Source organism: Suricata suricatta, chromosome 3 (assembly GCF_006229205.1).
Source record: "Suricata suricatta isolate VVHF042 chromosome 3, meerkat_22Aug2017_6uvM2_HiC, whole genome shotgun sequence".
Taxonomy (NCBI): domain Eukaryota; kingdom Metazoa; phylum Chordata; class Mammalia; order Carnivora; family Herpestidae; genus Suricata; species Suricata suricatta.
The window spans coordinates 142683665-142708682 of NC_043702.1; the positions used below are offsets into that span (position 1 = coordinate 142683665).

At 39.2% G+C, this 25018-nt stretch overlaps 1 protein-coding gene and 1 long non-coding RNA gene across 11 annotated transcripts in view; one reads left to right on the top strand and one right to left on the bottom strand.

Moving 5' to 3' along the window:
- Positions 1 to 19955, bottom strand: part of LOC115288245 (membrane cofactor protein-like) — a 28954-nt gene extending 8999 nt beyond the window's left edge. The window contains exons 1-5 of the mRNA XM_029935372.1: positions 19607 to 19955; positions 11547 to 11726; positions 11124 to 11223; positions 6190 to 6275; positions 4674 to 4871 (exon numbers count right to left, since the gene is read on the bottom strand). Coding sequence (XP_029791232.1) covers positions 4674 to 4871; positions 6190 to 6275; positions 11124 to 11223; positions 11547 to 11726; positions 19607 to 19721 — 679 coding nt within the window. The 5' untranslated portion in view covers positions 19722 to 19955. The remainder of the gene's footprint in view (positions 1 to 4673; positions 4872 to 6189; positions 6276 to 11123; positions 11224 to 11546; positions 11727 to 19606) is intronic.
- Positions 19875 to 25018, top strand: part of LOC115288247 — an 85016-nt gene continuing 79872 nt past the window's right edge. For all 10 annotated transcript variants that reach the window (XR_003906899.1, XR_003906903.1, XR_003906901.1 and 7 more), the window contains exon 1: positions 19875 to 20521. This is a non-coding gene — a long non-coding RNA (uncharacterized LOC115288247). The remainder of the gene's footprint in view (positions 20522 to 25018) is intronic.

The following is a 25018-nucleotide window of genomic DNA, read 5'->3' on the forward strand; positions in this document are numbered from 1 at the left end:
AAAGCTCGTCCTGTGAAGCGTACCGCTGTATGAGGTGTGAAAAGGCAAATGATCATGGAATTACCACAATAAACACACAGAAAAGTTCCATTGCCCCCCAATATTTCCTCATGGCGCTCTGTAATCAACCCTTCCCACCCCCCACAGCCACCTTCACCAACCAGCCACATACTGATCTGTTTTCTTTTTTTTTTATAAATTTTTTTAATGTTTTATTTATTTTTGATACAGAGAGAGACAGAGCATGAGAGGGGGAGGGGCAGAGAGAGAAGGAGACACAGAATCCGAAGCAGACTCCAGGCTCCAAGCCAGCTGTCAGCACAGAGCCCGTCACGGGGCTCGAACCCACGAACGTGAGTTCTGACCTGAGCCGAAATCGGAGGCTCAACCGACTGAGCCACCCAGGCGCCCCCTGATCTGTTTTCTATTCCAATAGAGTTGCTTTTCCAGAATGTCGTAATGGGATCACAGCCTAGGAGTATGAGTTATTTCACTTAGCATCATGCATTTGAGAAGTCATTCCTATTGCTGCCTGGGTTACAACTCACTCCTTTTGATTGCTGGGTATAATAATCGCATTGTATGGCTGTAAAACGGTTGTCTGCTATTCATGAGCTAAAGGTCTGGTGGGTTGTCTCCAATGTGGGACAATTATGACCATTTACTTGGATTGAGGAGTTGGATGGTAAGTATAAAAAATGTAAAAATATATTCCAAAGTGGTCATACCACTTTGTATTCTTACCAGCAATGTATGAAAATTCCAATTGTTCTATCTCATTGCTGGTACTTGGTATTGTTAGTTTTTTTGTATTAAATTTCTGTTGTTTTATCAGGGGTGTTGAGTGGTATCTCTTTGTGGTTTTAAATTACATCTGTAATTACTAATTATATTGGGAAATTTTCATGTACTTTTTTGACATCCATATATCATGTTTGTTGAAATAAGCCTACTCAAATATTTTATCCATTTTTTAAAAATTGATATGTATTCTAATGATTGAGTTTAGAGAATTCTTTATGCATCATAGATAAAAGTATTTTTTGATCTATACTTTGCGAATATTTTCTCCCAGCCTATTGCTCATTTCCCCCCATTCCTTTAACAATTCTTTTGCAGACCAGAAGTTTTGAATTTGGAACACCCAATTTTTTTTCCTTTAAAGGATATTTTATGAATGATATTTAAATTTTGGGCTAGATCACAAGTACTTTGTATGTTTTCTTGCAAAACTCTTACAGTTTTAGGTTTTACATATAATTCTATGATTCATTTTTTTCTAAAGTTTATTTTTTAATTTTAATTGCTCTTTTATTTTTTTTAGCATGAGTATTACACATCACAGTTCAACAGTTAGAATTCATTATTCAAAGAAATGGAAATCTTTTTAGGTTTTTTCTTTTTTATAAATTTTTTCTTTATTTAAATTCGAGTTAGTTAACATACAGTGTAGTATTGGTGTCAGAGATAGAATTTAGTGATTCGTCACTTACATACAACACCCAGTGCTCATCCCAACAAGTGCCCTCCTTAATGTCCATCCCCCATTTGGCCCATCCCCCATCCACCTTCCCCTCCAGCAACCCTGTTTGTTCTCTTGTATTTAAGAGTCTCTTACGGTTTGCCTCCCTCTCTGTTTTTATCTTATTTTTCCTTCCTTTCCCTATGTTCATCTGTTTTGTTTCTTAAATCCCATACATGAATGAAATGAGTTTTGTCTTTTTCTGACTTATTTCTCTTATTGTAATACATTCTAGTTCCATCCGTGTTGTTGCAAATGGCAAGATTTCTTTATTTGAGAATGACTTTACACACAATGTTACATTAGTCGCAGGCGTTCAACATAGTGATTCACCATCTCTGTATGTTGTGCTGTGCTCATCACAAGTGTAGCTACCACTTGTCACCATATAATATCCTTGACCACATTCCCTCTGCTGTACCTTTCATTCCTGTGACTTATTTTAGTTCTGCTGATCAAAATTTCAATTTCTAAGGGCTTATTGCTAGTATACAGACATGTAACTGTCTTCCATATGTTGATGTTATATTTTGAAACCTTGTTACAACCTCAGTCATTGGAATCTTCTATACAATCAAGTCATAAGTACATAGAGACTTTATTTCTTACTTTCTAATGTGTATGTCTAATTCTTTCTCTTGCCTTGTTTTAGTAGCTAAGACCTCTTATGCAATGCTGAATAGAGTGGTAAGAGTGGATTTCCTTCTCTTGTTCCTACTTGGGGGGAAAATTAGTCTTTTACCATTAAGTATAATGTTAGCTCTGGCATTTTTGTTGATGCCTTTTATCAAAATGAAATAGTTACTTCCTTTCTATTCCTAGTTTGTTGAGAAATTTTATCCTGAGAAAGATGATGAATTCTGTGAAGTGCTTTTTAAAAAATATCTATTAAGAGGATGACAGGTTTTTTTTTTCTTATTTATAATCTCTTGATCTAGTAAACTATACTGATTATCTTTGAATTTGAACCAATCTTGCATTTATGGGATAAATCTTACTTCATTATGATGCATTATTATTGTTATATATGGCCAGATTTGCTTTGTTATATTTTGTTGAGAAGTTTTGGTTCTTCGTTGATTAACGATACTGTTTGTAATTTTCTTGCAATGTTTTTGTCCAGTTTTGGCATCAGGATAATGCTGTCCTCAGGAAATGAGTTGAGAAGTATTCTTTTCTCTTATATGTCCTTTAAAACATTTTTATTATTGTTTTTATTTTTAAGAGAGAAAGCATGTAGGAGGTGCAAAGAGAGAGGGACAGAGAAAGACAGAGAAGGAGATAGAGAGCAAGAAAAAGAATCCCACTGTCCTCACTGTCAGCCCAGAGCCTGACATGGGGTTCAAACTCAGGAACCATGAAATCATGACCTGAGCTGAAACCAAGAGTCAGATGCTTAACTGTCTGAGCCACCCAGGTGTCCATGTCCTCTTACATGTCCTGTGGAGCTTGTATGGAGGTACTATTATTTATTCCTGAAATGTTTGTCAGAATTCTACAGGGAGGCCAGGTGGGCTTACAGTTCTCACTGTGGGAAGGTTTTTTTTTTTTTTTAATGTTTACTTATTTTTGAAAGAGAGAGAGAGATGCAGAGCAAATGTGGGGGGAAGGGCAGAGAGAGAGGGAGACACAGAATCTGAAGCAAGCTCCAGGCTCTGAGCTATCAGCATAGAGCCCGATGTAGGGCTTGAACTCGCAAACCTTGAGATCATGACCTGAGCCAAAGTCTGATGCTCAACTGACTAAGCCACACAGGTGTTCCTGTGGGAAGGTTTTTAACTAAAAGTTCTATTTCTTTAATAGATATAAAACTAGCTGGCTTTGTGGGTATAGCATGCAACTCTTGATCTCAGGGTTGTAAGTTCAAGCCCCATATTAGGCATAGAGCTTACTTAAAAAAAAAAAAAAAAGGAGGAAGAGGAGGAGGAGGAGAAGGAAACAACTATTCAGGTTATGTATATCTTTAAGTTTTGGTTGGTATTTTGTGTCTTTGAAGGAATTTGTCAATTTCATGTATATGTTATCAAATTTATAGATACAATCTTGTTTTCATAATATTCCCCTATAGCCCCTTAAATATAGGTAGGATATTTGGTATTGTCCTCTTTTTCATTTTTGATATTAACAGTAAGTATCTTCTTTTTTTTTCTTTCTGTCTGGCTGTAACTTTATCTACTTTATTTTCTCCATGAACCAGGTGCTGGTTTCATTAATTTTCTCTTTTCAGTTTCATTGATGTATTTCTAAAAATATTACCTCCTTCTGTCTCCTTGTTTAGGGTTTAATTTGCTCTTTTTTAGAAGCACAGGTTATTGAGAACTTTTTTTTCTAACATTAACTATTTCATGTTACAAATTTTCTTCTAAGCAATGTTTTTGACAAATCAGATTTTGATATTTGGATATGCCATGTTTTCCTTTTTATTCAATTCAAAACACTCTCTAAATTGTCTTGGAATCCTTCTTTGATTCATGGGTTGGTTAGAAGTGTCTTGCATAAATTTCAAATATTTGAAGATTTTCTGTTTTGATTTCTACATCCGCTCCACTGTAATCAGGTAAGGTACTCTGAATGATTTCAATTTTTTGAAACTTGTTAAAAGTTATCTTGCTCATTTTAGAGAATGTTCCATGTGCACTTGCTGTGATTCAATGGTACCTTTCTTCTGAGAGTCAAATCCTCTCTAGTGACCCCCTGCTTTTGATCACTCCCCAGGGTCTTAATCCTTGTTTGTTAAATGTGTTTTGCACAGAGCGCATCAGTCTCGGCTGTGAGAGGGTTAGTCCTTCACAATTTAGCCTCTAGCCAGAACTCTCAGACACCTTGTAATATAAGAAAAGATTTCTTATTCTTAAGACCTTATATGTTGAATTTTTTAGTTCTTTCAAGCAAAAAATTCCTAACTCATGCAAATAAGCAGTAGTTCACAATGTGTGAGCTAGAATTCTGAGAACACGTGGCATGGGGAGTGGGGAGCTCAGTAACCAAGACTGATTTGACTTTACCTACATTAATCTACATTGGAGGTCAATTTAACAGGAGGAGGAAGCACATATGACTGTTTTGTTTACTTACAGATAAAACTATTTACAAACTGCTCCCAAACTTATAATTAACAAATGAAGACGGAAATAAATGGAAATATCATTACCTTTACACTGAGGAGGGTCATTACTCCACCTGTTATTCCCAACACAAATAAGTTTGCTGTCTCCAACAAGTGAAAATTCGTCCGGTCCTTGTGAAGGGTTACAACTAAAAGTTATTAATTCATTATATTCAAATATAGTTCTGTGGCTGTTGCTGTATTTTCCGTTTATTATTGCTGCAGGTGGTTGGCAGTAAATCTCTTAAAAAGGAAATAAAAAGAGGAAATAAAGGGCAAAAGGAAAGGTGTTGAGGTAGCATTATAAATTCCTATGAACTGCCTTCAGCAAATTCATGAACATGATTTCTACAAGCTGTCTCTTTAGGTTTCAATGAGAAAATGTGTTATTATCTCAAATTCAAGCCATATGCAAATGAACTTTCAGAACAAAACTCATTTTCTTGAATACCTCTATGAAAAACCTCATTACTTTATAAGGCCACGCTAAGTTTCGTTCTAGTCTTAATTCCTGAAAATGTAATGAGAAAAAATGCTTGTGATTAAAAATAAACTTCACTGCTATTTGCGAAATTCTTTATAATATTTAAATACATCCATGTGCTAAATGGGGGATTCACAATAATACCAAGACATTGTCTTTCTTTATATCCTTATGAATGTACAGGGAAATTTTCTAAGCTAGAAAGTGTGAGCTTTCACAACAGATTGAATCCAGATGTCCTTCTTAAATCCATATATTAAAAAGATTTGCAAAAATGTAAAAAAATTTTAAAAAGGCATTATTTTCAGCATTTGTTTTGGAAAATTATTTTTCATAAAAATGTTACCTACATTAACATGTATCTTACTATTCTTAAACAGAAATGAATATATAATTAATTTCCAAACTTCTCAGTTTTTATTCAAATATAATGAATATCAATAAACACAACCACATAGAAGAAAAGCTCTTTAGGATCTTTGCCAATTTATCTTTTTATTTTTATTTTTAAATTATTTTTATTTTTATTATTTTCTTTAATGTTTTTATTTTTGAGACAGAGAGATACAGAGCATGAATGGGGGAGGGGCAGAGAAAGAGGGAGACAGAGAATCCGAAGCAGGCTCTAGGCTCTGAGCTGTCAGCACATAGCCCCATGAAGGACTCAAACCTATGAACCGTGAGATCATGACCTGAGCCAAAGTTGGATGCTTAACCAACTGAGCCACCCAGGTAACCCAGATCTTTGACAATTTAATAGTTTAAATTTTTTTAATGTTTTTATTTATCATTGAGACAGAGAGAAACAGAGCATGAGTGGGGGAGGGACAGAGAGAGAGGGATACAGACTCTGAAGCAGGCTCCAGGCTCTGAGCTGCCAGCACAGAGCCCTACGCGAGTAAAGCCTGACACGAAGCTCAAACCCACAAACCGTGGGATCATGACCTGAGCCGAAGTCGGTCGCTTAACCGACTGAGCCACCCAGGCGCCCCAATACAATTTAAAAGTTTAAAGGGATATGAGGCAAAAAAAGACTGAGGCTTGCTGGTCTAAATTCTAAATTGAAAGTTTACTTACTTTTACATTCTGGGGGGTTGTCACTCCAATACACGTCATTTCCACGAAGTTTACAAACTATAACTTGGGGTCCAAATAAGTAATAACTAAATGGGAAAAGAAAAACTTACTGTTTTCTCTATTAGTTAACAAGGTGTACATAATAATGAAAATTTTAATACTGTCACTTTTCTACACTACAGTAGTTTGAGGGAGAAGTTTTTTAACAACGTACACAGTGTAAGTGCTAACCATATCTGCACTTAAGCAGAGCTTCTACATATGAACATTCCCTGACCAAAAGCAAAAAGATTTTGAAATAAATCTGTCACACCTGTCAGTCTGGTCTCTTTGCTCTCTCCAGCAATCACATTACACATTCATTTCTATGCCTATGCTCACTCAATTCTTCTCAGTAAAGACGACTGAGTGTAAAGATTAGGTCCTAGAGCTTGTCTGCTTGGATCTGAGTCCCAGCTCCAGGACCCACTTTCTATTTGAGCTCAGGCAAGTCCCGTAATGTTCTTCTTGCTTGGTTTCCTCATCTATGAAAAGGGAATAATAGTATGTGTTTCATGGGATTGCTTTAAGGACTAGGTGAGTTAGTATCTGGCACATAGTGAGTGCGAGGTAGTTTTTAGCTCTTACTAATATGTTTAGGTAAGAATATTTTTCTGGGAATAGCTCAGGAATACTACATAATGAAAATTTTCTCATGATTTAAATTCACAGTACTCTCTTCTGCTGGACTTTATTGTAATAATCATGAATAATTCTATATTTATTTGCCACTTCTCATTAATTATTTTGCTTTGATACCTTTCTGTGTACATTGTGTTTCTCAACAAGTGTACGAGTACTTTGAGAAAAGAGTATGTCTTAAACTTTTGGTGTCTCTCAAACTCCTAGCAGCCTCTCTCTATGTAACTACTGACTGGATATTCCAATATGTTTACTTGAGATCAAGATTAAAAAATAGTCAGTGAAAATGTCTACATATGGATGCAGTTGCCTTTTCTCCCTATTATCGTATGTGGGGGAGGATTCCAGGAAAACAGCAGGGTGGGAAGTGCTAAGAACCCATCTCCCCAACCAAACAACAGCTGCAATGGCAGAATCTGTCATGTGTAACCACTTTGGAACTCTGGAGTCTGTTGATGGCTTGTAACTTCCCAGGAAAGACTTGGATAGGTAAACTGCGCTGATTTCAGTCATTTTCATCTTTGCACAGTGCCAAGTACCCATCTCCCACCCCCAGCAGGCAGCTATGCATGTGTTCTTGGAGCAGCTTAGAAGCAGTCTGGTAGATCAAAGGTGAACAAAAAGGGCCCTGTCCTCCAAATGGCAGGGATCTGTGCTCTTATCACTGAATTCTGCTTATGATCACAGAGAAGTAGTCAACGAGGTGGGCAGCCATGGCTGTCACACCAACCCTTAACTCTTTTAAGCCTCTTCCTAGTTGGCTAAAATGACTTACAGGATAGATTTAAACACCCAGGGTTCTTTGATTCCCATTTCATTTTTCACTTTTCCCCTCTCAGGAACCAGACATTAAAGATTATTCAGAAACACTTAATATGTGAATAAAGTTAAAAAGTGAGTGTGCATGGCCAGGGAAAGGCCAGAAAAGACTCAAAAGACCTTCAGTTAAAATGTCAGCCTGGGTGTGCCTGGGTGGCCCAGTCAGTTAAGCTTCTGGCTTTGGCTCAGGTCATGATCTTGCGGTTTGTGGGTTCAAACCCCACGTCAATCTCTGTGCTGAGAGCTAGCTCAAAGGCTGGAGCCTGTCTTCAGAATCTGTGTCTCCTTCTCTCTCTCTCTGACTCTCCCCTGTTCATGCTGTCTGTCTCTCTCAAAAACAAATAAAACATTTTTAAAAAGATAAATGTCATGCTGGACTTCAACAGAGATATCCTACAACACTCAAAAATAAAACAAAACAAAACATGAACAATAACATAAAACAGCTGGCCAAAGGGAAAGAGAAGAACCTGATTTCCAGAGTTTCCACATTATTAGATTCAAATGTCCAGTAATCCTCAAAAAATAACAATATATACAAAAAAACAGGAGAGTCTGGACCATTGAAAAGAAAAAAGTAAATCAATGAAAACTGTCCCCCACAAAAGACATGACGGTAGATTTACTAGACAAAGACTTCAAAATAACTATTTTAACATGCTCAAAGAACTAAAGAAAGAACTGAAGAAAGTCAAGGAAATGATGCATGATCAAAATGGAAATGTCAACGGGGTGACGGAAACCCTAAAAAGAAACCAAAAAGAAGTTCTGGAAATAAAAATAAAATAACTGGGGTATGAAAAATTCACTAGAGGAACTGAATGCAGATTTGAACAGCAGAAGAAGTCAGTGGACATGAAGACAGAGCAATGGAGATTACTGAGTCTGAGGAAAAGAAAGAAAAAGGAGTGAAGAAAAGTGAGCAGAACATATGGGACCTGTGGGACACCATTAAGTGGACCGACATACACACGGTGGGAATCCCAGAGGGAGAAGAGAGACAGACAGGGGAAAAGAGAACATCTGAAGAAATTATGGATTACAACTTCCCAAATTTAATGAAAGACATGAATATATTGGAGGCCCTGGGTGGCTGAGTCAGTTAAGCATCTAACTCTTGATTTGGGCTCAGGTCACGATCTCATGGTTCATGGGATGGAGCCCCACGTCAGCTGACAGCACAAAGCCGGCCTGGTATTCTTTTTCTTTCTTCCCCTGCTCCACTCTAGCACACATGTGTTCCCTTTCTCTCTCTCTCTCTCTCAAAATAAGTAAACTTAAAAAAAAAAAGACATAAATATAAACATACAAGAAGCTCAACAACCTCCAGGTACAGAGAACTCAAAGAGTAACTAAGATACATAATAGTCAAACTTTCAAAGACAAAGAGAGGATCTCAAAAGCAAGAAGACCAAAGTGAGTCATCAACAAGAGATCCTTAATAAGATTATCAGCAGATTTCTTATCAGAGCTTGGTGCCAGAAGACCGTGGTCAAAAAGTACTAGAAGAAAACAAACCTGTCAACCAATAATCCTCTATCCAGCAAAACTGTCTTTCAAAAGTGAAGGGGAAACTAAGACTTGATATGCAAAAGCTGAGGGAGTTCATGAACACTAGGCATTCCCTACAAGAAATAAAAAATGCTCAAGGGAGTCTTCCAAGATGAAATGAAGGGATACTAGAAAGTATCTTTGAGCCATATGGATAAATATCTCACTAAACATATGGGAAATTATTACAGCTTGTATTATTATAACAATGACTTATAATTGCAATTTTTATTTTCTTTATGCTTTAAGAGACTAATACATTTAAAGTAAAAAAAGAAACACTTAGTGTAAAACAATTAGTGTAACTTGGTTTTTAACCCCAAATCTCATTTTCTACATAATTGAAAGGACAAATTTAAAAGAACTATTAGTTTATGTTATGAGACACACAATGTATAAAGATGTCCTTTTGTGTAAAACCAAATGGGGTGGGAGGAATTATAAAAGATAAGAGTTTTTGAAATTAAATGGGTACAAATTCAAATTAGAATGCTTTAACTTTAGGATGTTAACTGTAATCCCCATGGTAACCACAAAGAAACAGCCATAGAATATACACAAAAGGAAATGACAAAGAAATTCGAACATTTTATTACAAAAAGTCAAAAAACAGGAGACATAATGTAAGAAACAAGGGCCAAAAAAAGCTATAAAGCATACAAAAAACAATAGCACAACGACAGAAGTAATTCCCCACCTATCAGTAATTACTTCAAATTTAAGTGGATTAAAACTCTCCATTTGTAGGAAAGTGGATGGACCTTGAGGGTGTCATGCTAAGCGAAATAAGTCAGGCAGAGAAGGACAGAAACCATATGTTTGCACTCATAGGTCTAACAGGAAAACAGGAGAAACCTAATGGAGGACCAGGGGGAGGGGAAGAGGGAAAGAGAGATGGGGAAAGAGAGGGACGCAAAACTTGAGAGACTGTTGAATGCTGAAAATGAACTAAGAGTTGAAGGGGAAGGGGGAGGGGGGAAAAGAGGTGGTGGTAACGGAGGAGGGCACTTGTGGGGAAGAGCACTGGGTGTTGTATGGAAACCAATTTGACAATAAACTATTAAAAAAACCTCTCTAATCAAAAGACAGACATTGGTAGAATAAACAAAAACACATGATCCCACTATATGCTATGTATAAGAGACTCACTAGAGATCCAAAGACAAAAAAAGTTTAAAAGTAAATGGACTAAAAAAGATATTTCAGCAAATAGTAACCAAAAGAGAGTAGGGTTGGCTATACTAATATCACACCAAGTTGACTTTAAATTAAAAAAGGTTATGAGAGATAAATGATATTATATGTTAATAACTAATAAGGGTTCATACAGCAAGAATATGTCACATAAATGTAAACGTTTATGCCACCTGATGACAGACCATCAAAACATTATAAAGCAAAAACCGACAGAATTGAACAAAGCAATTGCGTTTCTATGTAATAGGCATTTCTACAACAGTAGTTGGAGGCCTCACTACCCAATTCACAATAATGGACAGAACAAGCAGACAATGTAAGTAAAGAAAGAAATAAAGGACTTCAAGAACACAACATTTTTGTGAGTCCTTCAAATATGAGAGTTAGCATTTTAAATAGGGTATACTTTGTCAAGGATAAAGTCACCATGACTACTACATTTGTGATGCTTACAATAAACTTATTGTTAAATATAGTATCAGACAATTTTGCTTTCCTTCAATATAAATTTCTTTGAATTAATTATGCATCTTTTCAGTCTCCATAAAAAACCCAAGAGTTGTTTGGCGATAAGTGTGCCTTGTCACATACAAAGCAAATGAAATCGCCTTTACGGAAGTGCTTGAGAAGCGAAACAAAAATGGAATTAGTAACATTTACCTTATTTTCCCTAAGGAGCAACTTACCCCTCATCACAATAAAAGTGAGCTTCATGATCAAATGAAAAGGTTTTATTTGGGGCAACAACTTCACCATTTAGGAGAGCTAGCCTCTGACATTCTTTTTCTGAAATAAAATTTAAAAAAAATTTTAATAGCAATTTCAAAGCAGATTTAAATTACGGTCAAAATTCTGCACTACTCTCTGCAACTAATGCAATATCATTTTTTATAACAAACTGTTATGCAAACTTGAAATTCACGTTTAATCAGGTAAACAATTATTACCAAGAAAAAGATCTCCTGGAGATTTCTCAAATTCTGGAAAAAATAATTGCTATTTGAAACTAATTTTTTACATGAGAAAAATTCCTGTAGTGGAGAATGGGCCCTGATATATGTAAAAATCTCTAGAGAAAACAATATGTATATATTGTTTTGTTTACTTACTCATACAAGCTTCCTGGAGAGGGTACCATGAGTGATTATGCTCACAATAAGCCATGACAGGAAACACGGTGAAGTATCCTTTATGACACTCATAATATATTCTCTCCCCAACTTCATAATACTTTTTAGGGGTACCCTTGAGCTTCATAGTTTCAAATTTTGGTGGGTCGCCACAGGCATCTGGGGATAAGAAAATGAGAATATGAAAATGGAGTATTGACCTCTTTCACCAGCTGTGGTCTGGTAGCAAATAGGTAATAGAATTAAAAAAAGGAAAGATCCTTTTGAATGATTCTTCCATGCTTTTACCCAGGTAGTGGAAGTATGTAAGATGTGCCTTGCTTGCATTAAAAACAGTCTATTAGCTTTTGGTTTGATGGGGAATATGCTGAAATTATAGTCAACAATAAACTGAAGAGACAAAATGTTCATGGTCTTAACATATATATAGATAGGCAATCTTCCCCACTTTTCTCTAAATTCATTTCAAAACTCACCCCTCCTCTAAGAAGCTTTCTATAGTATATATAGCACTCTGCCCTGATTACTTTTTCATAATCTGAAATAAACAAATGAATACCTGTCACTTCAGGTTCAGTCTCTCTCAGAACGCAAGTTTCTAGAGGTCAGGAAATTTATGCCTTCTTTTCCTACTATACTCTGTAGACAGTGGAAGCTTTATAAATGCTACCGTAACAAGTGATTTTTAATAAGCATTACATGGGGTGTCTGGGTGGCTCAGTTGGTTAAGTGTCCGACTTCGGTTCAGATCATGATCTCACTGTTTGTAGGTTCAAGCCCCACACCAGTCTCTATAGCTCAGAACCTGGAGCCTGCTTCAGATTCTGTCTCTCTGTCTCTCTCTCTCTCTGTCCCTTCCCCACTCGTGCTCTCTCGCTCTTTCTCAAAAATAAATAAACATGTATAAAAGTTTTTTAAATTAAAAAAAATAAATAAGCATTATGTATTTCATAGATCAAAATACACACTAAAGTCTTTCAAAATAAAAGGCTTCATTTCATGTTTCATATTAGTGAACTGAGTTTCTCATAAGTGAAAAGATGTCATTTAAATATCAAAATTTACTGCTCTGAATAGCCCTACATGAAAAAAAATTGTTGCTTTTTCAGGCATGATGTTAAATAAAAGTTCATCTTCCTGCGCTGATCAATGGATTACACATTCCTTCAGAATCTCCCTGAGGTAGCTGTCTGGGCCATTCACCCAATATCCACCTACAGAAAAGCGATGAGATTGCTATGCTTTTAGAATTTTGGGGGGAAGTGGAGGGGAGTTCCTTCCCCCACCCCCTTAGAATAGTTTCATTTCTACTTCAACAATTCCTCTTCCTTGAAACTTCGTTCCTTGGAAATTCTCTTTCCTTGAAAAACAAACAGATCTGTCAGAAAAATTATGTAAAATCACATGATGGGACACATCCAGTAAAGCCCTAAAGGACTAAAACAACACAGAGGCCCCTCCTATAAGGGTGAGGACCTAAGGAGAAAGGAGATAGACCTACTTTGATCCCTGAAGAAACTTTTCCTTCTTACTCCCTGGATCTCGGTCTTACCTCAGATTGAGAGACTAGTCAAGAAAACTCCACTCAAGTGAAATATTACTCTCCTTTCACACCATATCCTCAACTCTAAAACTGTACCTATAAACACCGTCCAACATTTCCTTTACATCACGTCCTTAAATCCACTTACTGGTAATCTGTTTTCCGCATTTCCACTATACTGGCCAAAATATGTGAATATTCGTCAATCAATTGTCCAAATCAGAACAACAGCAAAAAGCAAACAAAAAGTCATAGTAATTAAAAGCATCGTTTAAAAAGAGGATTAATATAGAGTTGTATTAATGACATTACATTTATTGAATACCCTGAGTCATTTTACAATAGGACCAAAAAAAAAAAAAGCTAAAAATGCTATATAATTCCATTGTAGATACAAATATATAACATTATTAGAAATTCTGGAACCACCAAGAAAAAGATTAAGTAACAGGATGCCAATGCTTAAATTATACAAATATTCCTGTTTTATACATTCAATTTCAGCAACTATCTTGAAAGCAGATAAAGAAGACAGAATTTCAAATATGACTTTCATACACAGTGATCTATATGGAAAAAGAAATATCAATTGGATAGTTTTAACTTATTCAACTAATTTGAAGTATTTCTTCCTCCTAACATGCATTATAAAAGACACAATTTCAACAATATGCAGAGTTTATAATTTGGTTTGGCAACCAGTTGATTACAAGCTTTATACCCTATAATAATTGAGACCAATCTTACACTTTCTTTATAATCAAACTTCTTTTACTGCTCAGAATTTTTTTCCTATGGGAATTTTGAAATGAACTATTCCTAGCTACAGAAAAAGAGTATCTTGGCTTAGTTTGTTCTAGATACTTTACAATGTAATTACTATTTCTTGACAATGCTATACTTTAACAATAGATGCAGGGCACCTGGGTGGCTAAGTTGGTTGAGCATCTGGCTTCGGCTCAGGTCATGATCTCGCAGTTCGTGGGTTCGAGCCCCATGTCGGGCTCTGTGCTGACAACTAGCTCAAAGCCTGTTGCCGGTCTTCAGATTCCGTGTCTCCCCCTTTCTCTGACTCTCCCCTGCTCAAACTGTCTCTCTCTCTCTCAAAAATAAATAAATCAAAAAAGTAAAAAAAAAAAACAATAGATGCCATTTTATAATACCATAGGTAGCATGCAGAAAATTCCCCTATGATCCAAGGGAGTTTCAGGAGAGTGAAATAGTGCTCTACTATTGATCAAGACAATCGCTCACCTCTACAGCTGGCAAAAATCGTGCAAGCACTCCCTAACCTTGCAGAAATTAAAATAACTCCCAGACAGTGGCACACACCCACAGCTCTGCCCAAAACACTTCCTGCAGAAAATCATCGTCTCTGACCAAAACTCTAATCTCAGTGAAACCTGACCTACCCACTATGTCTCTTGCGTCTACACAACCTACTGTTTTAGTTTTCTTTGCTTCCTTTAAACGCAGACTCCGGCATCTACACCTGTCAATTGTAATCTCACTTCCCACTCACTTCTGAGTCTATAAAAATCACTCAAATTGCTTTGAAAGTCATTAGGTGACTCTCCTCTTGGTAAATCCATGTTCACAGTTTCTTCCTCAGTGATGTTAGTTACCCTGGGTATAACACCTCTAGCCATTGATCACTCTTAGCTCTCTCCTGCCTGAAAAGCTCTCTCCTTGGTTTCCAAGAAAGCACACCACCCTGGTTTTCAGCTTGTCCTCTGGCTACCCTTCCTTCTCTGCCTAACTGGATAATATGATGTTCCTGATGTAGGAACTCTTGTTACTTCATTCTGCAGATCCCTCTGGGGCTGAATGTGCGCACTCTCATAACTTCATTACCACTGAGAAGACCTGCCTCCTAAATCCTGGTCTCCATCCTCCATCTCTAGCTGGGGTGCCTACTCCATATATTCAATTGCCTCCCTGAAACTGTGCCCCATAGGGTTAATGAAGTTGAAACTAGCAGAAAGCTTAAACTTTTTATTTCCTCCAGAGAACCGTCTCCCTAACAGTTACTGTTTCTTTTCAGACCCTACTAAAAAACTACAAGCTTTTTCTGCAGGAGCCTGGATTCAAGATCAATGGATGAACAAGCAAGACCATACATTCCTTACCAGAGATAAGAAGCCCAAGACCTAATCCAGGTTAGACTGGCTCTCAGAGCAGACTTATCCCTTTTCCTTCTCCTAAGAGAACTGCATCAGGACAGGAACTAAATTTTGCCTCCTTCCAATGCTAAGTACCCACTCCGAAGAGAATGTGGGATGTATGCATGTGGTCACTTAGTGCACATACTCCTTCTCTCCTCATGATTAGTTGTGAGTTTCCCCACTGTTCTTATCAATATGTGTATAATCCCAACCCCATGATTATAAAAACCTTGTTCTAGCCTCTTTCAGAGAGGGGGATTTGAGGCTTCTCCTCCCGTCTCCTCCTTTGGTTGCCTCTCAAATAAATTTTCCTTGCTGCATACCTGACGTCACTGTGATAGGCTTTGCTGCTCATCGGGCAGACGGACTTGCCTTTGGTTCTATCCCTACAGGTGACCTTTGGAAAATGTCATGCTATCTCAAATAACATTATGAAGCCTGAGTATGGCCTCTTGATTATTCACACTCACGTATGCCCAGGAAACAAGATAGAGGGTCTTCGCAACTAAAATTCCTGTTCCATCTCTCTAATTCTGCCTTTCCTTTGAATTCACATCACCACCATTTCTTACCTGCATTGCTACTAGCATTTCTGAATAGGCCTCCTTACCTATCTCACCACCTTTTCTTCATTTCATGTCTCACATTGTTGCCAGAGTAATGTTGATATGATACAGTGACCAGAGCTCTTCAAAGTCTGATATCTTTCAATGACTTCCCAATGCCCTCATGACAATGTCTAAGCCTCCTTATCGTGACTAACAGACTTGTCAAGCCTGTCCCTCGCAGGACTCTGTTCACGCTTGCATGTGATTCTCAAGCCCTGATCAATTGCTTTGCAGCGTCTGTTAAATCACCTAAATTGCATCAGCACTCCAGACCTCCATGCACCATTTAACCTTTTTTTTAATTAAATTTTTTAAATGTTTTATTTATTTTTGAGACAGAAAGAGACAGAGCATGAGCAGGGAGGGGCAGAGAGAGGGACACAGAATCAGAAGCAGGCTCCAGGCTCTGAGCTGTCAGCACAGAGCCCGACGTGGGGCTCGAACCCACGAATGTGAGATCATGACCTGAGCCGAAGTCGGAGGCCTAATCGACTGAGCCACCCAGGCGCCCCCCCATTTAACTTTTTGACCAGAGACTTCGCACCCCTCCCGCCAACTCATCCTTCAACTCCAGCTGAGATGCCACTTCTTATGGCTCTTGACGTCTCTCCTCAAAAAACTGGATTTGGTGTCGTCAGGATGTTGCGTTTGCTTCTTCCTGAGAACACTTCAAAGTGTTAGTCTTCTTGCTTATACTCCAAGGAGACAGTCACCTTCTGAGGACCATGCATGTGTGATTTGTCACTACACTTCCAATACCCAGTGCCAGAGCGGAATGAGTGCCGTTATCAATTCCATACACTCCCAGATAAAAACTCAAATTCTTTCTACTCAACTAACTTCTTCCAGAGATAGCAGCAAGTTACAATATCTTTCCCTGCACCTTTATGCCTGTCTTCAACATTTTTCCTTTGGCTGACTGGCAAGTATTTCCCTTTATCAGAGTATTTAGTTTCTTTCATGTCAAACTCTGCTGTCTTGTTTTATTATAAACCTTTCTCCATTACTCTATTATTAGAAGCGGTATTTTGACATTACAGAAGGTGCACTCAAAACACTGGGGATTTTATTTTTTCCTAAAGTACAGTAATGAATGATTCCATATCTTGTTTCTTAAAACAATAATCGTGACATTAACAATTTTAGAAATTGCAAACATTCAACACTACTTGTGCCAACCATTATTTTAAGAGCATTTTAATTAACAGTCTTCATACTCATCCAATGAGTTGGGCTCTCTCTACCCTCCACCCCTGCCCCCATAAAATGAGCAAACTGAGGAATGGGAGATTAAGTAACTTATCCAAGAAAATATTCTGGCAGCCAGGCAGCCTTCGTTCTACTACCAACACTGCTTCTCACCGCACTCATCTGAAACCCTCACAAACTTATACCAACACACTCTACAATGTGGTCCCCAGTAAATTATCTTTTACTGAATCTAGAGAAATTAAAGTAACCTTGGTTTAAATTTGCAATGTTCCAAGTCAAACAACAGGGCCCAAGGTGCCCTAAAAGGACAGATACTAAAATCATGTCTGAATTTCAGTGATGGTGATTGCTCATTTCTGACTATCCTGTTGCTTTTCACAGTGATGTGCTCTGTGATCTCGTCCTCTGCCTTTCTCTTGCTTCTGTGTCCTCCTGCTGCCACACCAGGGTGGTCCCACAGTCCATGACTGCCCTGAGCCCTGTCACATCTCTAAACCTCTGATCACACTGTTCCCTCTGCTCTGAATCCCCTTCCTACCTGCTCAGCTGCAAGTCCTGCTCAACTCTTGTCTTCTCACACTGAATCCACTCAACAGTTCCTCCAACGAGCATTTTCCGCTTCCCCCGGGGGGCAGAGCCCTGTCTCCTTCTCTTGGACGGTCCTCTGCATGGACCTCTCAAGTCACTATCACATGCTTTTGTGTTTAATAGTTCCCAGGGCTGACGCCATTCAGCCATGCAGCCATAACACCAAGCACGCTATGTCACTCAGAGTAGCGAGGCAAGACAGGGTGGCACTCAGGACCACTGCTGCCAAACAGAGCATGATGGGAAAGACTCTGCTCTCAGGCATCCAACCCTGAAACGAACCAGCTTTAAGCTGTAAGCCCTGGAGAAAGATCTGGCCACGTCATTTCTTCTGTTGCCTACCTCCCAGTGTCTGTTCCCTAGCAACTGACCAGATAGGGACTGGTCTCTGTTTTTTTTTTTTTTTAATATGTAAAGTAAGGAAACTAAGAAACTACCATGTATGCACTTATGGATCTTGGCTTCTTTAATTAGAAGGAAAGAAAAGACCTAAAGACAACACCTACAACAGGAGACAGTGGGTTTTATAAAAAAAAAAAAAGCAGACCTCTCAGGGAAGAGTGAGTCTGGTCCAGACACTGGACCAAATGTTCCCTTCTGCCATCTCCTGCAGCTGGCAACTGACTACCTCTGAGGTGGCAGGCCTCCGGGCACAACGCTGTCTGCCCACACACCTTCTCGTGAGGGCATGAGATGCCTCAAACCTGAACTGTGTACTCACGTCCCACTGTTTCCCTGCCCAACATAATGAGGGCTCATTTGCACTTTCCCTAATTTCATATCTGTCTTGATTTTACCTTTGAACCTTACACTTGGCCTTGATTTTCTTTTTTTCCATTTCAAAGTTTTATTCCCTTCCATGTTGCACTATGTTCATTTTATTTGTCTCTTTCCTCTCTTCCAAATAATATTCAGAGTCTCCTTCCACATTTAGTTCTAAGGCTAATCTAACCTTGATGCTTTTTAAAAATTTCTTTTTGTTTTATTACCACCACTGGCCCCTCTCCAGTCTACTCCCCACACACAGAAATGAACTGTTCGATGACCAGCAACCAGCAAGACTAGAGTATTGTGAGCCCTGCAGACCCTCCATCAACAGTGGAAGACAGTCCCTCTGACAGCTGCCCCTGCCTTAGCTTAGGCACCACACGCAGGCCGTCCTAAGCATGATTCTTTAAAGAACCTTCCTCCTGTACTGTCAGCCTCGCCCGAACATTTTATTTCCTTTTCTAGTATTTAATGGTTATGCAAGAACGTCGATACTCAGGCAAAAAATGGACATCTGGAACCACAAGTGAGACAAGCCAGAGGAACTCTCTGCATTCTAGTGGGGAGAGCAGGAAACACAGTTTGGCCAGAGTGACTCCCAGTCCCGGGGGTATTGGAGATGGCGTGTGTGGGTCTACCTGAGATAGGGTGGTCAGAGAGGGGCCTTCCCAGGGGGGATCATCTCAACTGAGTGTGAAGGACCCTAAGGAGCTGTACATACAAGGGGCCGGGGGACGATGCTCCAAGTCTAAAGGAACAGCAAGGAGATCAGAAGCCCCACAGTGGCAGAGTTTAGCCCCTGTCATGAGGAAAATGTCCCCTGCCTCCAGTTGTCAAATGCTGTCAGAGAATCAAGCTCCTTTCCTTCACAGCACTTCTCCTGGTTCGAACACAGTTATTAGTAGTGTGCTTGGTGTCCGCCACTCCCAATACATTTTACCAACCGTTTCTTGACTGTCACTATGTGCATGGCACTGGGGGTCTCAGAGTGAGTCCAACAGTCTCTGCTTATATTGGTGTGAGTGCAAGCAGATCAATAGTGAAAAAAAGGATCAGGAGGTTAGGAAAGTAAAGGTCGGGGCCCTGGGTTTTTGGGCCCGCTCCCGGACCCGCTCCAGGCCTCAGCCTGCGCGCACACCATCTCCAGGCTCTTACCAGAGTTTAGAGAGAGCAGGAGCACTGGGGCTACCAATAGAATCCCGACCAAGCGGCAAGGAAAGCTCTTCTCGGGGAGGCAGGGACGGCAAGGGCGCCGCGCGCAGGACGCCATCCTCCTCCTGGATATCTGAGGGAACCTGAGAGCAGGCAGAGGAGAGACCTCTGGAGTCGGGGTACCAGACGCAACAATCCCCCTGGTACCCAGGTGTCAGGCGCCCAGGCGCGGGGGCGTGGCCTGGCTGGTGCTTGGGCGGAAGTGGGCGGGGGCAGTCGGGGGCTGGAGGCGGGGCCTGCGTGTAGGTCCGGTTAGACCGGGATCGCCCCGCCCGGCGGGCGGGCCGCTGGATTCTCTACCACCTGTGCCTCGTGGCTCTGTGGTGACCCCGTTGGCGACCTAAGCGAGGTCCCTGGCTGCTTGCGAGTCTCGGCTGGCTCACCGCCATATCGGGAAGGATGGAAAGAAAAGCAGAGCTGGCGGGGTCATCGTTGTCCCTTTTCCGGAGAGGAGCGCCGCTTTGAGGAAAAAGCGTCTCGCCTTGAAATTACAAACGCAGAGCCCAGCGAGTGGGTCGTCGTGGGGCCAGCACCCGTCGGGGCTCCAGTTGTGTCCTGAGGCACTGGGGACTGCCTGGAACCCCTGGGCCCTTGTTTCAAGAGTTGGCAGTAATCGGACATATTTAGGGACAATACTTGTGATTTCCGGGGCTCGGCATCTGCTCTTGGATCTTTACAAGGCCTGCTAGATTTCAGACTCTCAAAGGTTTGGCCACTGCAGTCCCATTCCCTAAGGTAAAGGAAGGGAGATGAATTATTAGACACCGGGCCACTAGTGTATTGGGGCTCACCTCTCTGGGGCCCTTGCCCTTGAGCAACTAATCGTTTTATTAAGAGGAAAAGACATGAACGAAAAAGGTAAGGACAAAGGATATTTATTGCCAGTCTCCTGTCAGTATTTAAAGCCGTTATTTTGGGGATGCAGGAATTGATAAGAGGGAGAGCTTTTCTAGTGAAATGGTCTCTCAGTGGGAAGTCAAGTGGAAAGTTAAAATAAGTCATCTGTTTGTAGAGTTGTGACTAAACCTGCATGACTAGTATGAAGAAAATAACATGACCCGTATTAGGAGAGCTCACAAAAGGAGGTGACGTTTTCCTCCTATTAGCTGGCAAAGAAGGATAAAAGTCAACCAGTATGAGGATACATATCGGGGGACCAACACCCTCAAACTTTTGGCTTTCAATTTAACTTGTCCAAATGTTAAGTTTGCAAATGGACATGACTTTTAAACCACTACTTCCATTTAGGGTTCATGCCAAAGAAATCATCATTGCTGTGACCATAGATATTTTGGACAAAACAGACCTAAGTGTCTAGCAAAAGCATAAGGCATTTTTGATTGCTGTCTTTGCGGTATGAATGTCTATGCAGCAAGCAATATAAACAAAAATCGATGTGAAAAAATATGGTATCTATGTAAGTGGAAAACGCAGATTCCAGATCAGCATATGCCTTTTGGTATTCCTTTATTAAAACAAAAGTAGTACATGTAAAAAGAAATTAGTTGGAAATATACCGAAATTAACTAATACTTGATAGGATTATGGATATTTCATTTTATTTGTACTTTTCAGTTTTCTATTACGGTCTTTCATTACATTTGGAATCAGTCAAGAAAAAAATTAAATCCAATATACATTTCAATTGGTGTTGTTTTCATCAAATGGTACTGATAAAACCTGCAAGAGTCAAGGTCTGAGAGGATGGGAAAGACATGTGAGCTATATGCATAGACTTCAAATTCATATTCTGGAATACAAAATTCTCTCTATCTTCTTAAAATTCTGTATCTGAAATATACTGAAGAAATTCTGGGTTCAACAAACCATGGAATTTCCTCTTCCCAGACCAAAACATTATTTTCAAATCTGGCTACAGCATGTAGACCACAAAGTTGTGGATTGTTGTATAAAATCAACACCTTACCTAGTATCTTGGAGTATAAAGTCCAGACACTCCTTGATGACACTTAATTGAAGGAGGTATAATTAAGGAGATGCTGGAAACTCAAATGAGAGGGAATGCTCATTTCTGGTATTTTCTTAGAGTTGTAAGTGATAGGACAGAAATGTTTTATTGCTCAGTGTGGACATTATTTCTGAAAACAGAATTTATTTCTTATTTTTTTGCAGTCATCTGTGTATACAGTGTTATATGTCAGCTATGTCTCAGTAAAGCTGAAAAAACTTCCACATTTATTCCTAGGCTTGAAAGTTGCATTTTCTCATGAAAAAAATTTAAGAGATGTGGAACAGTATATGGCCAGTGTTTGGTTTCTTAGTTTCAGATACTAGATTAGATTAAAGAATTGGGGTTTTACTGGAAATTTCAGTCAAGGTTCTATACCTGGCGTTCATTAAACCACTCTTAATTGAGTGCTTTTCACATTGATTGACTCATTTTCAAATGACCCAATCACGGCTCCATTTGAAAGGTTCTGAGCCCCGTTCCCTCTCCTTCTTGACATGCTCCACGAGACACAGATCAGAGCTTTCTTGCTGTGGCTCCAGCACTCAGGCAGTTCTAGGTCTGTTGTGGGTGCAGAGTAAATACCTGGATTTGTGTACTGTACACACTGAATGAAATAAATAATGGGTGTTGCTATCAAGTGCCTCAACATGTCTGCCAATTCTCCCCCAGCATGGATTTACCAGATGCTGGGAAAGTATGGAGAGATCTTGTTTGAACAATTTTAGATAGCAGGAGCAAAGTGGGCTTTGCCTCTGAAAGAAATGTTACAACAGTCTGCATAGAAAATGTTCTGTACCAGACAGTGCAAGCTGTGCTAGGAAGTGGCATGACCGTCTGTCCCTTAGCCTTGAGATCATTTTAGTGACTTAGTTCAAAAGGACAGTGTCCACAGTGAATTTCTTGAAGCCCTGATGGGAATGGAACTCAAGAGTCCAGGCTTTGAGTGAAGAGGGGGGGCAAACTCGTGATTTCTGCAACTCCCCCTGAAGATTTTGTCAAACTGCGACCCTAAATAAGAGGAGAGCCTGGAGAATATGCCTGTGTGTGGCCCAGGTTCTGAGCTCGTGCTAGATCTCCTTTACGACTGTATGAATGCCGGCAGAGTGGAGGTACGTGTGTGAGGATGTCACTGAACAGAGGCCACTTCTGGAAGATAAATCGTGATGGTGGATGATTCCTGGCCCAAATGGGTGTGTTTCCATCATGCTTATCAGAGGTGGGGGGAGCAGCATGAATGGGCCTGTGAGTGCTCCCAGAAAAGGCTTCCACTGTCATGGTGAATTCCACACTAGGTGTTTGTGAAAACCTGACAGACATGGCTAAACAGAGGGTGGTTAAGCCATCTTTTTGATGTTGGCCCTGGGAGCGGTGCCACCTCTGTTTGTACCTGCTAAGCACCTGCCAGCCAGCTGACCTTCTGACTTGGCTGTTACCAGCAAGAGGATTCCTGTGGGGAGCAGTTACCTGCCCAGGGATTGTGAAGCCAGGAAGTACAGAAAAGAAGGCATTGCTTAGAAGGAACACACATTCATTTTGTTTACTCGTGGCTTTGGAAGGAAGGTTTAAAATGTAAATATATTACAAATCATAGTCCATAAGTAGATTTAGAAAGGAAAACCTTTTATTCCTTTCTCGTTACATTGATGGAGACAGTTTATTTATATGTCATAGATTTAAACTAATGTACACCTTACACTTGCATGTACACAAAAGTCATTTGAGGAAAAAAACAGAATGTTAGCATCTAGAAGTATCTTTAGAGACCAGTTGTCCAGCCCCTGGTTTTCAGAAGGAAAAAAAAGGTAAGGCCAGAGATTAATAGAATTGCTCAATAATATAAAGTTAAGCAATTCAGTATTTTACTCATAGTTAGTATATGTAGTATTTCCCATATATAAATGGTGTACAGGTAAAAAAAAAATCTCATGAATGCCTTGAAATTTACTGTTCAGGCAGCAGATATTTGTTAATCACAATACTCATGGACCTACTTCATTCTGGGTAGGGAATTAGTTCTAAAACAGGCCCATACCCAACAATTATTTTCTAGCCCTCCTTTAAAATGTACTTCTTCAGAAACTTAAGAAGTAATAGATTTCCCTATGTTCCCGCTAAGTAAACCATTCAGATCTTTATATTCATAGGTTGCTTGTCTTTCTTCTCTTGGTTTTCTGGCTGTATGTCCTTTGCTCTTTTGCAGGGAGGGGTTTTGGGGAGGGTTGGTTTCTGAAGTTTTAACTCTGTAAATATGCCAATTACCTTTGTCCATGATGTAAGTTGTAATTTTTTCTCCTAGTTTGCCAGTTGACTTTGCTTATGCTGTTTTTTCCGTACCTTCCATGATTTTAAAGAAAACTGGAAGTTGATGTTCAGTTTACTCTTTATATTTATCAAGGTCAATGTGGCAGAATACACTCTAAAAGCAACTTAAAACTCAGGATAACACCGTAGATAGCAGTAGCCCTATGCAACTCTATTGTGAAATATCCAGGAAGATTCTGATATTTTCTAGATTATTAGCATGACCCTTAATATCATACTAAATAATTTTTAATCTGTAAGTATGTGGACTAGTTAAGGATTCCAAGATCACTTATTTATATATTAATTTTTTAACTTCTTAGAAGTCATAGTTTCTTAGTTTATTTAGTGTATTCTGAATCCATACAAAAATAAGCCAGCTGCTTTTATAATAAAATTATTCTTTTATTTAAAATAGTATGTTTTTATAAAAAATAAAGTAAAAGTGCTTTTGAAACAGAACTTAGGGAATATCCAGAGCTCATTGTTTAAGATCTCTCTCTTGAAAACCTCTCCCCCAGATTCATTTAATGTTTTTTTTAATAAACAGAAAATATTCTTTTTCCTAAGGAATGTAAAAACTAACATAGCTATATTTTACTCTGATCTAAAAGGAGATTTTGCTGTATAAGAGAAAAAGTAACTATTTAAGAAAGACTTGTATATAAAGAAACATATATGAAGAAAGGTTAGCAGAAAATGAATCAAAATACTAACAGCATCTTTCGTTGAATAGTAGAACTATATGTGACTTACTCATTTTTCACATTTCCCTCCTGGATTTTCATATTCTCATTAATGAGCCCATTCCATAGTATGGACATTTGAAAGGAGAGTGACAAACTTGTAAACAAAGCCTAGGCAACACCTTCTTCCTTGAGGTGAGACTATTTATATACCCCTAGGGCAGTCTTTTCCCCAGTGGATGGTGTGTGCTTTCAGCCCAGGGGAGGGGGTGAAGGAATGACACTGATCCAAAGGAAGAGGAGGGAGCTCTGACTAGATGGGGGGGGGAGGGGGGCGCTTCCGCATCTCCAAGTGCACAGGCTTGCATCTCTGTGAGGTCACTTCCAAGATTTTAC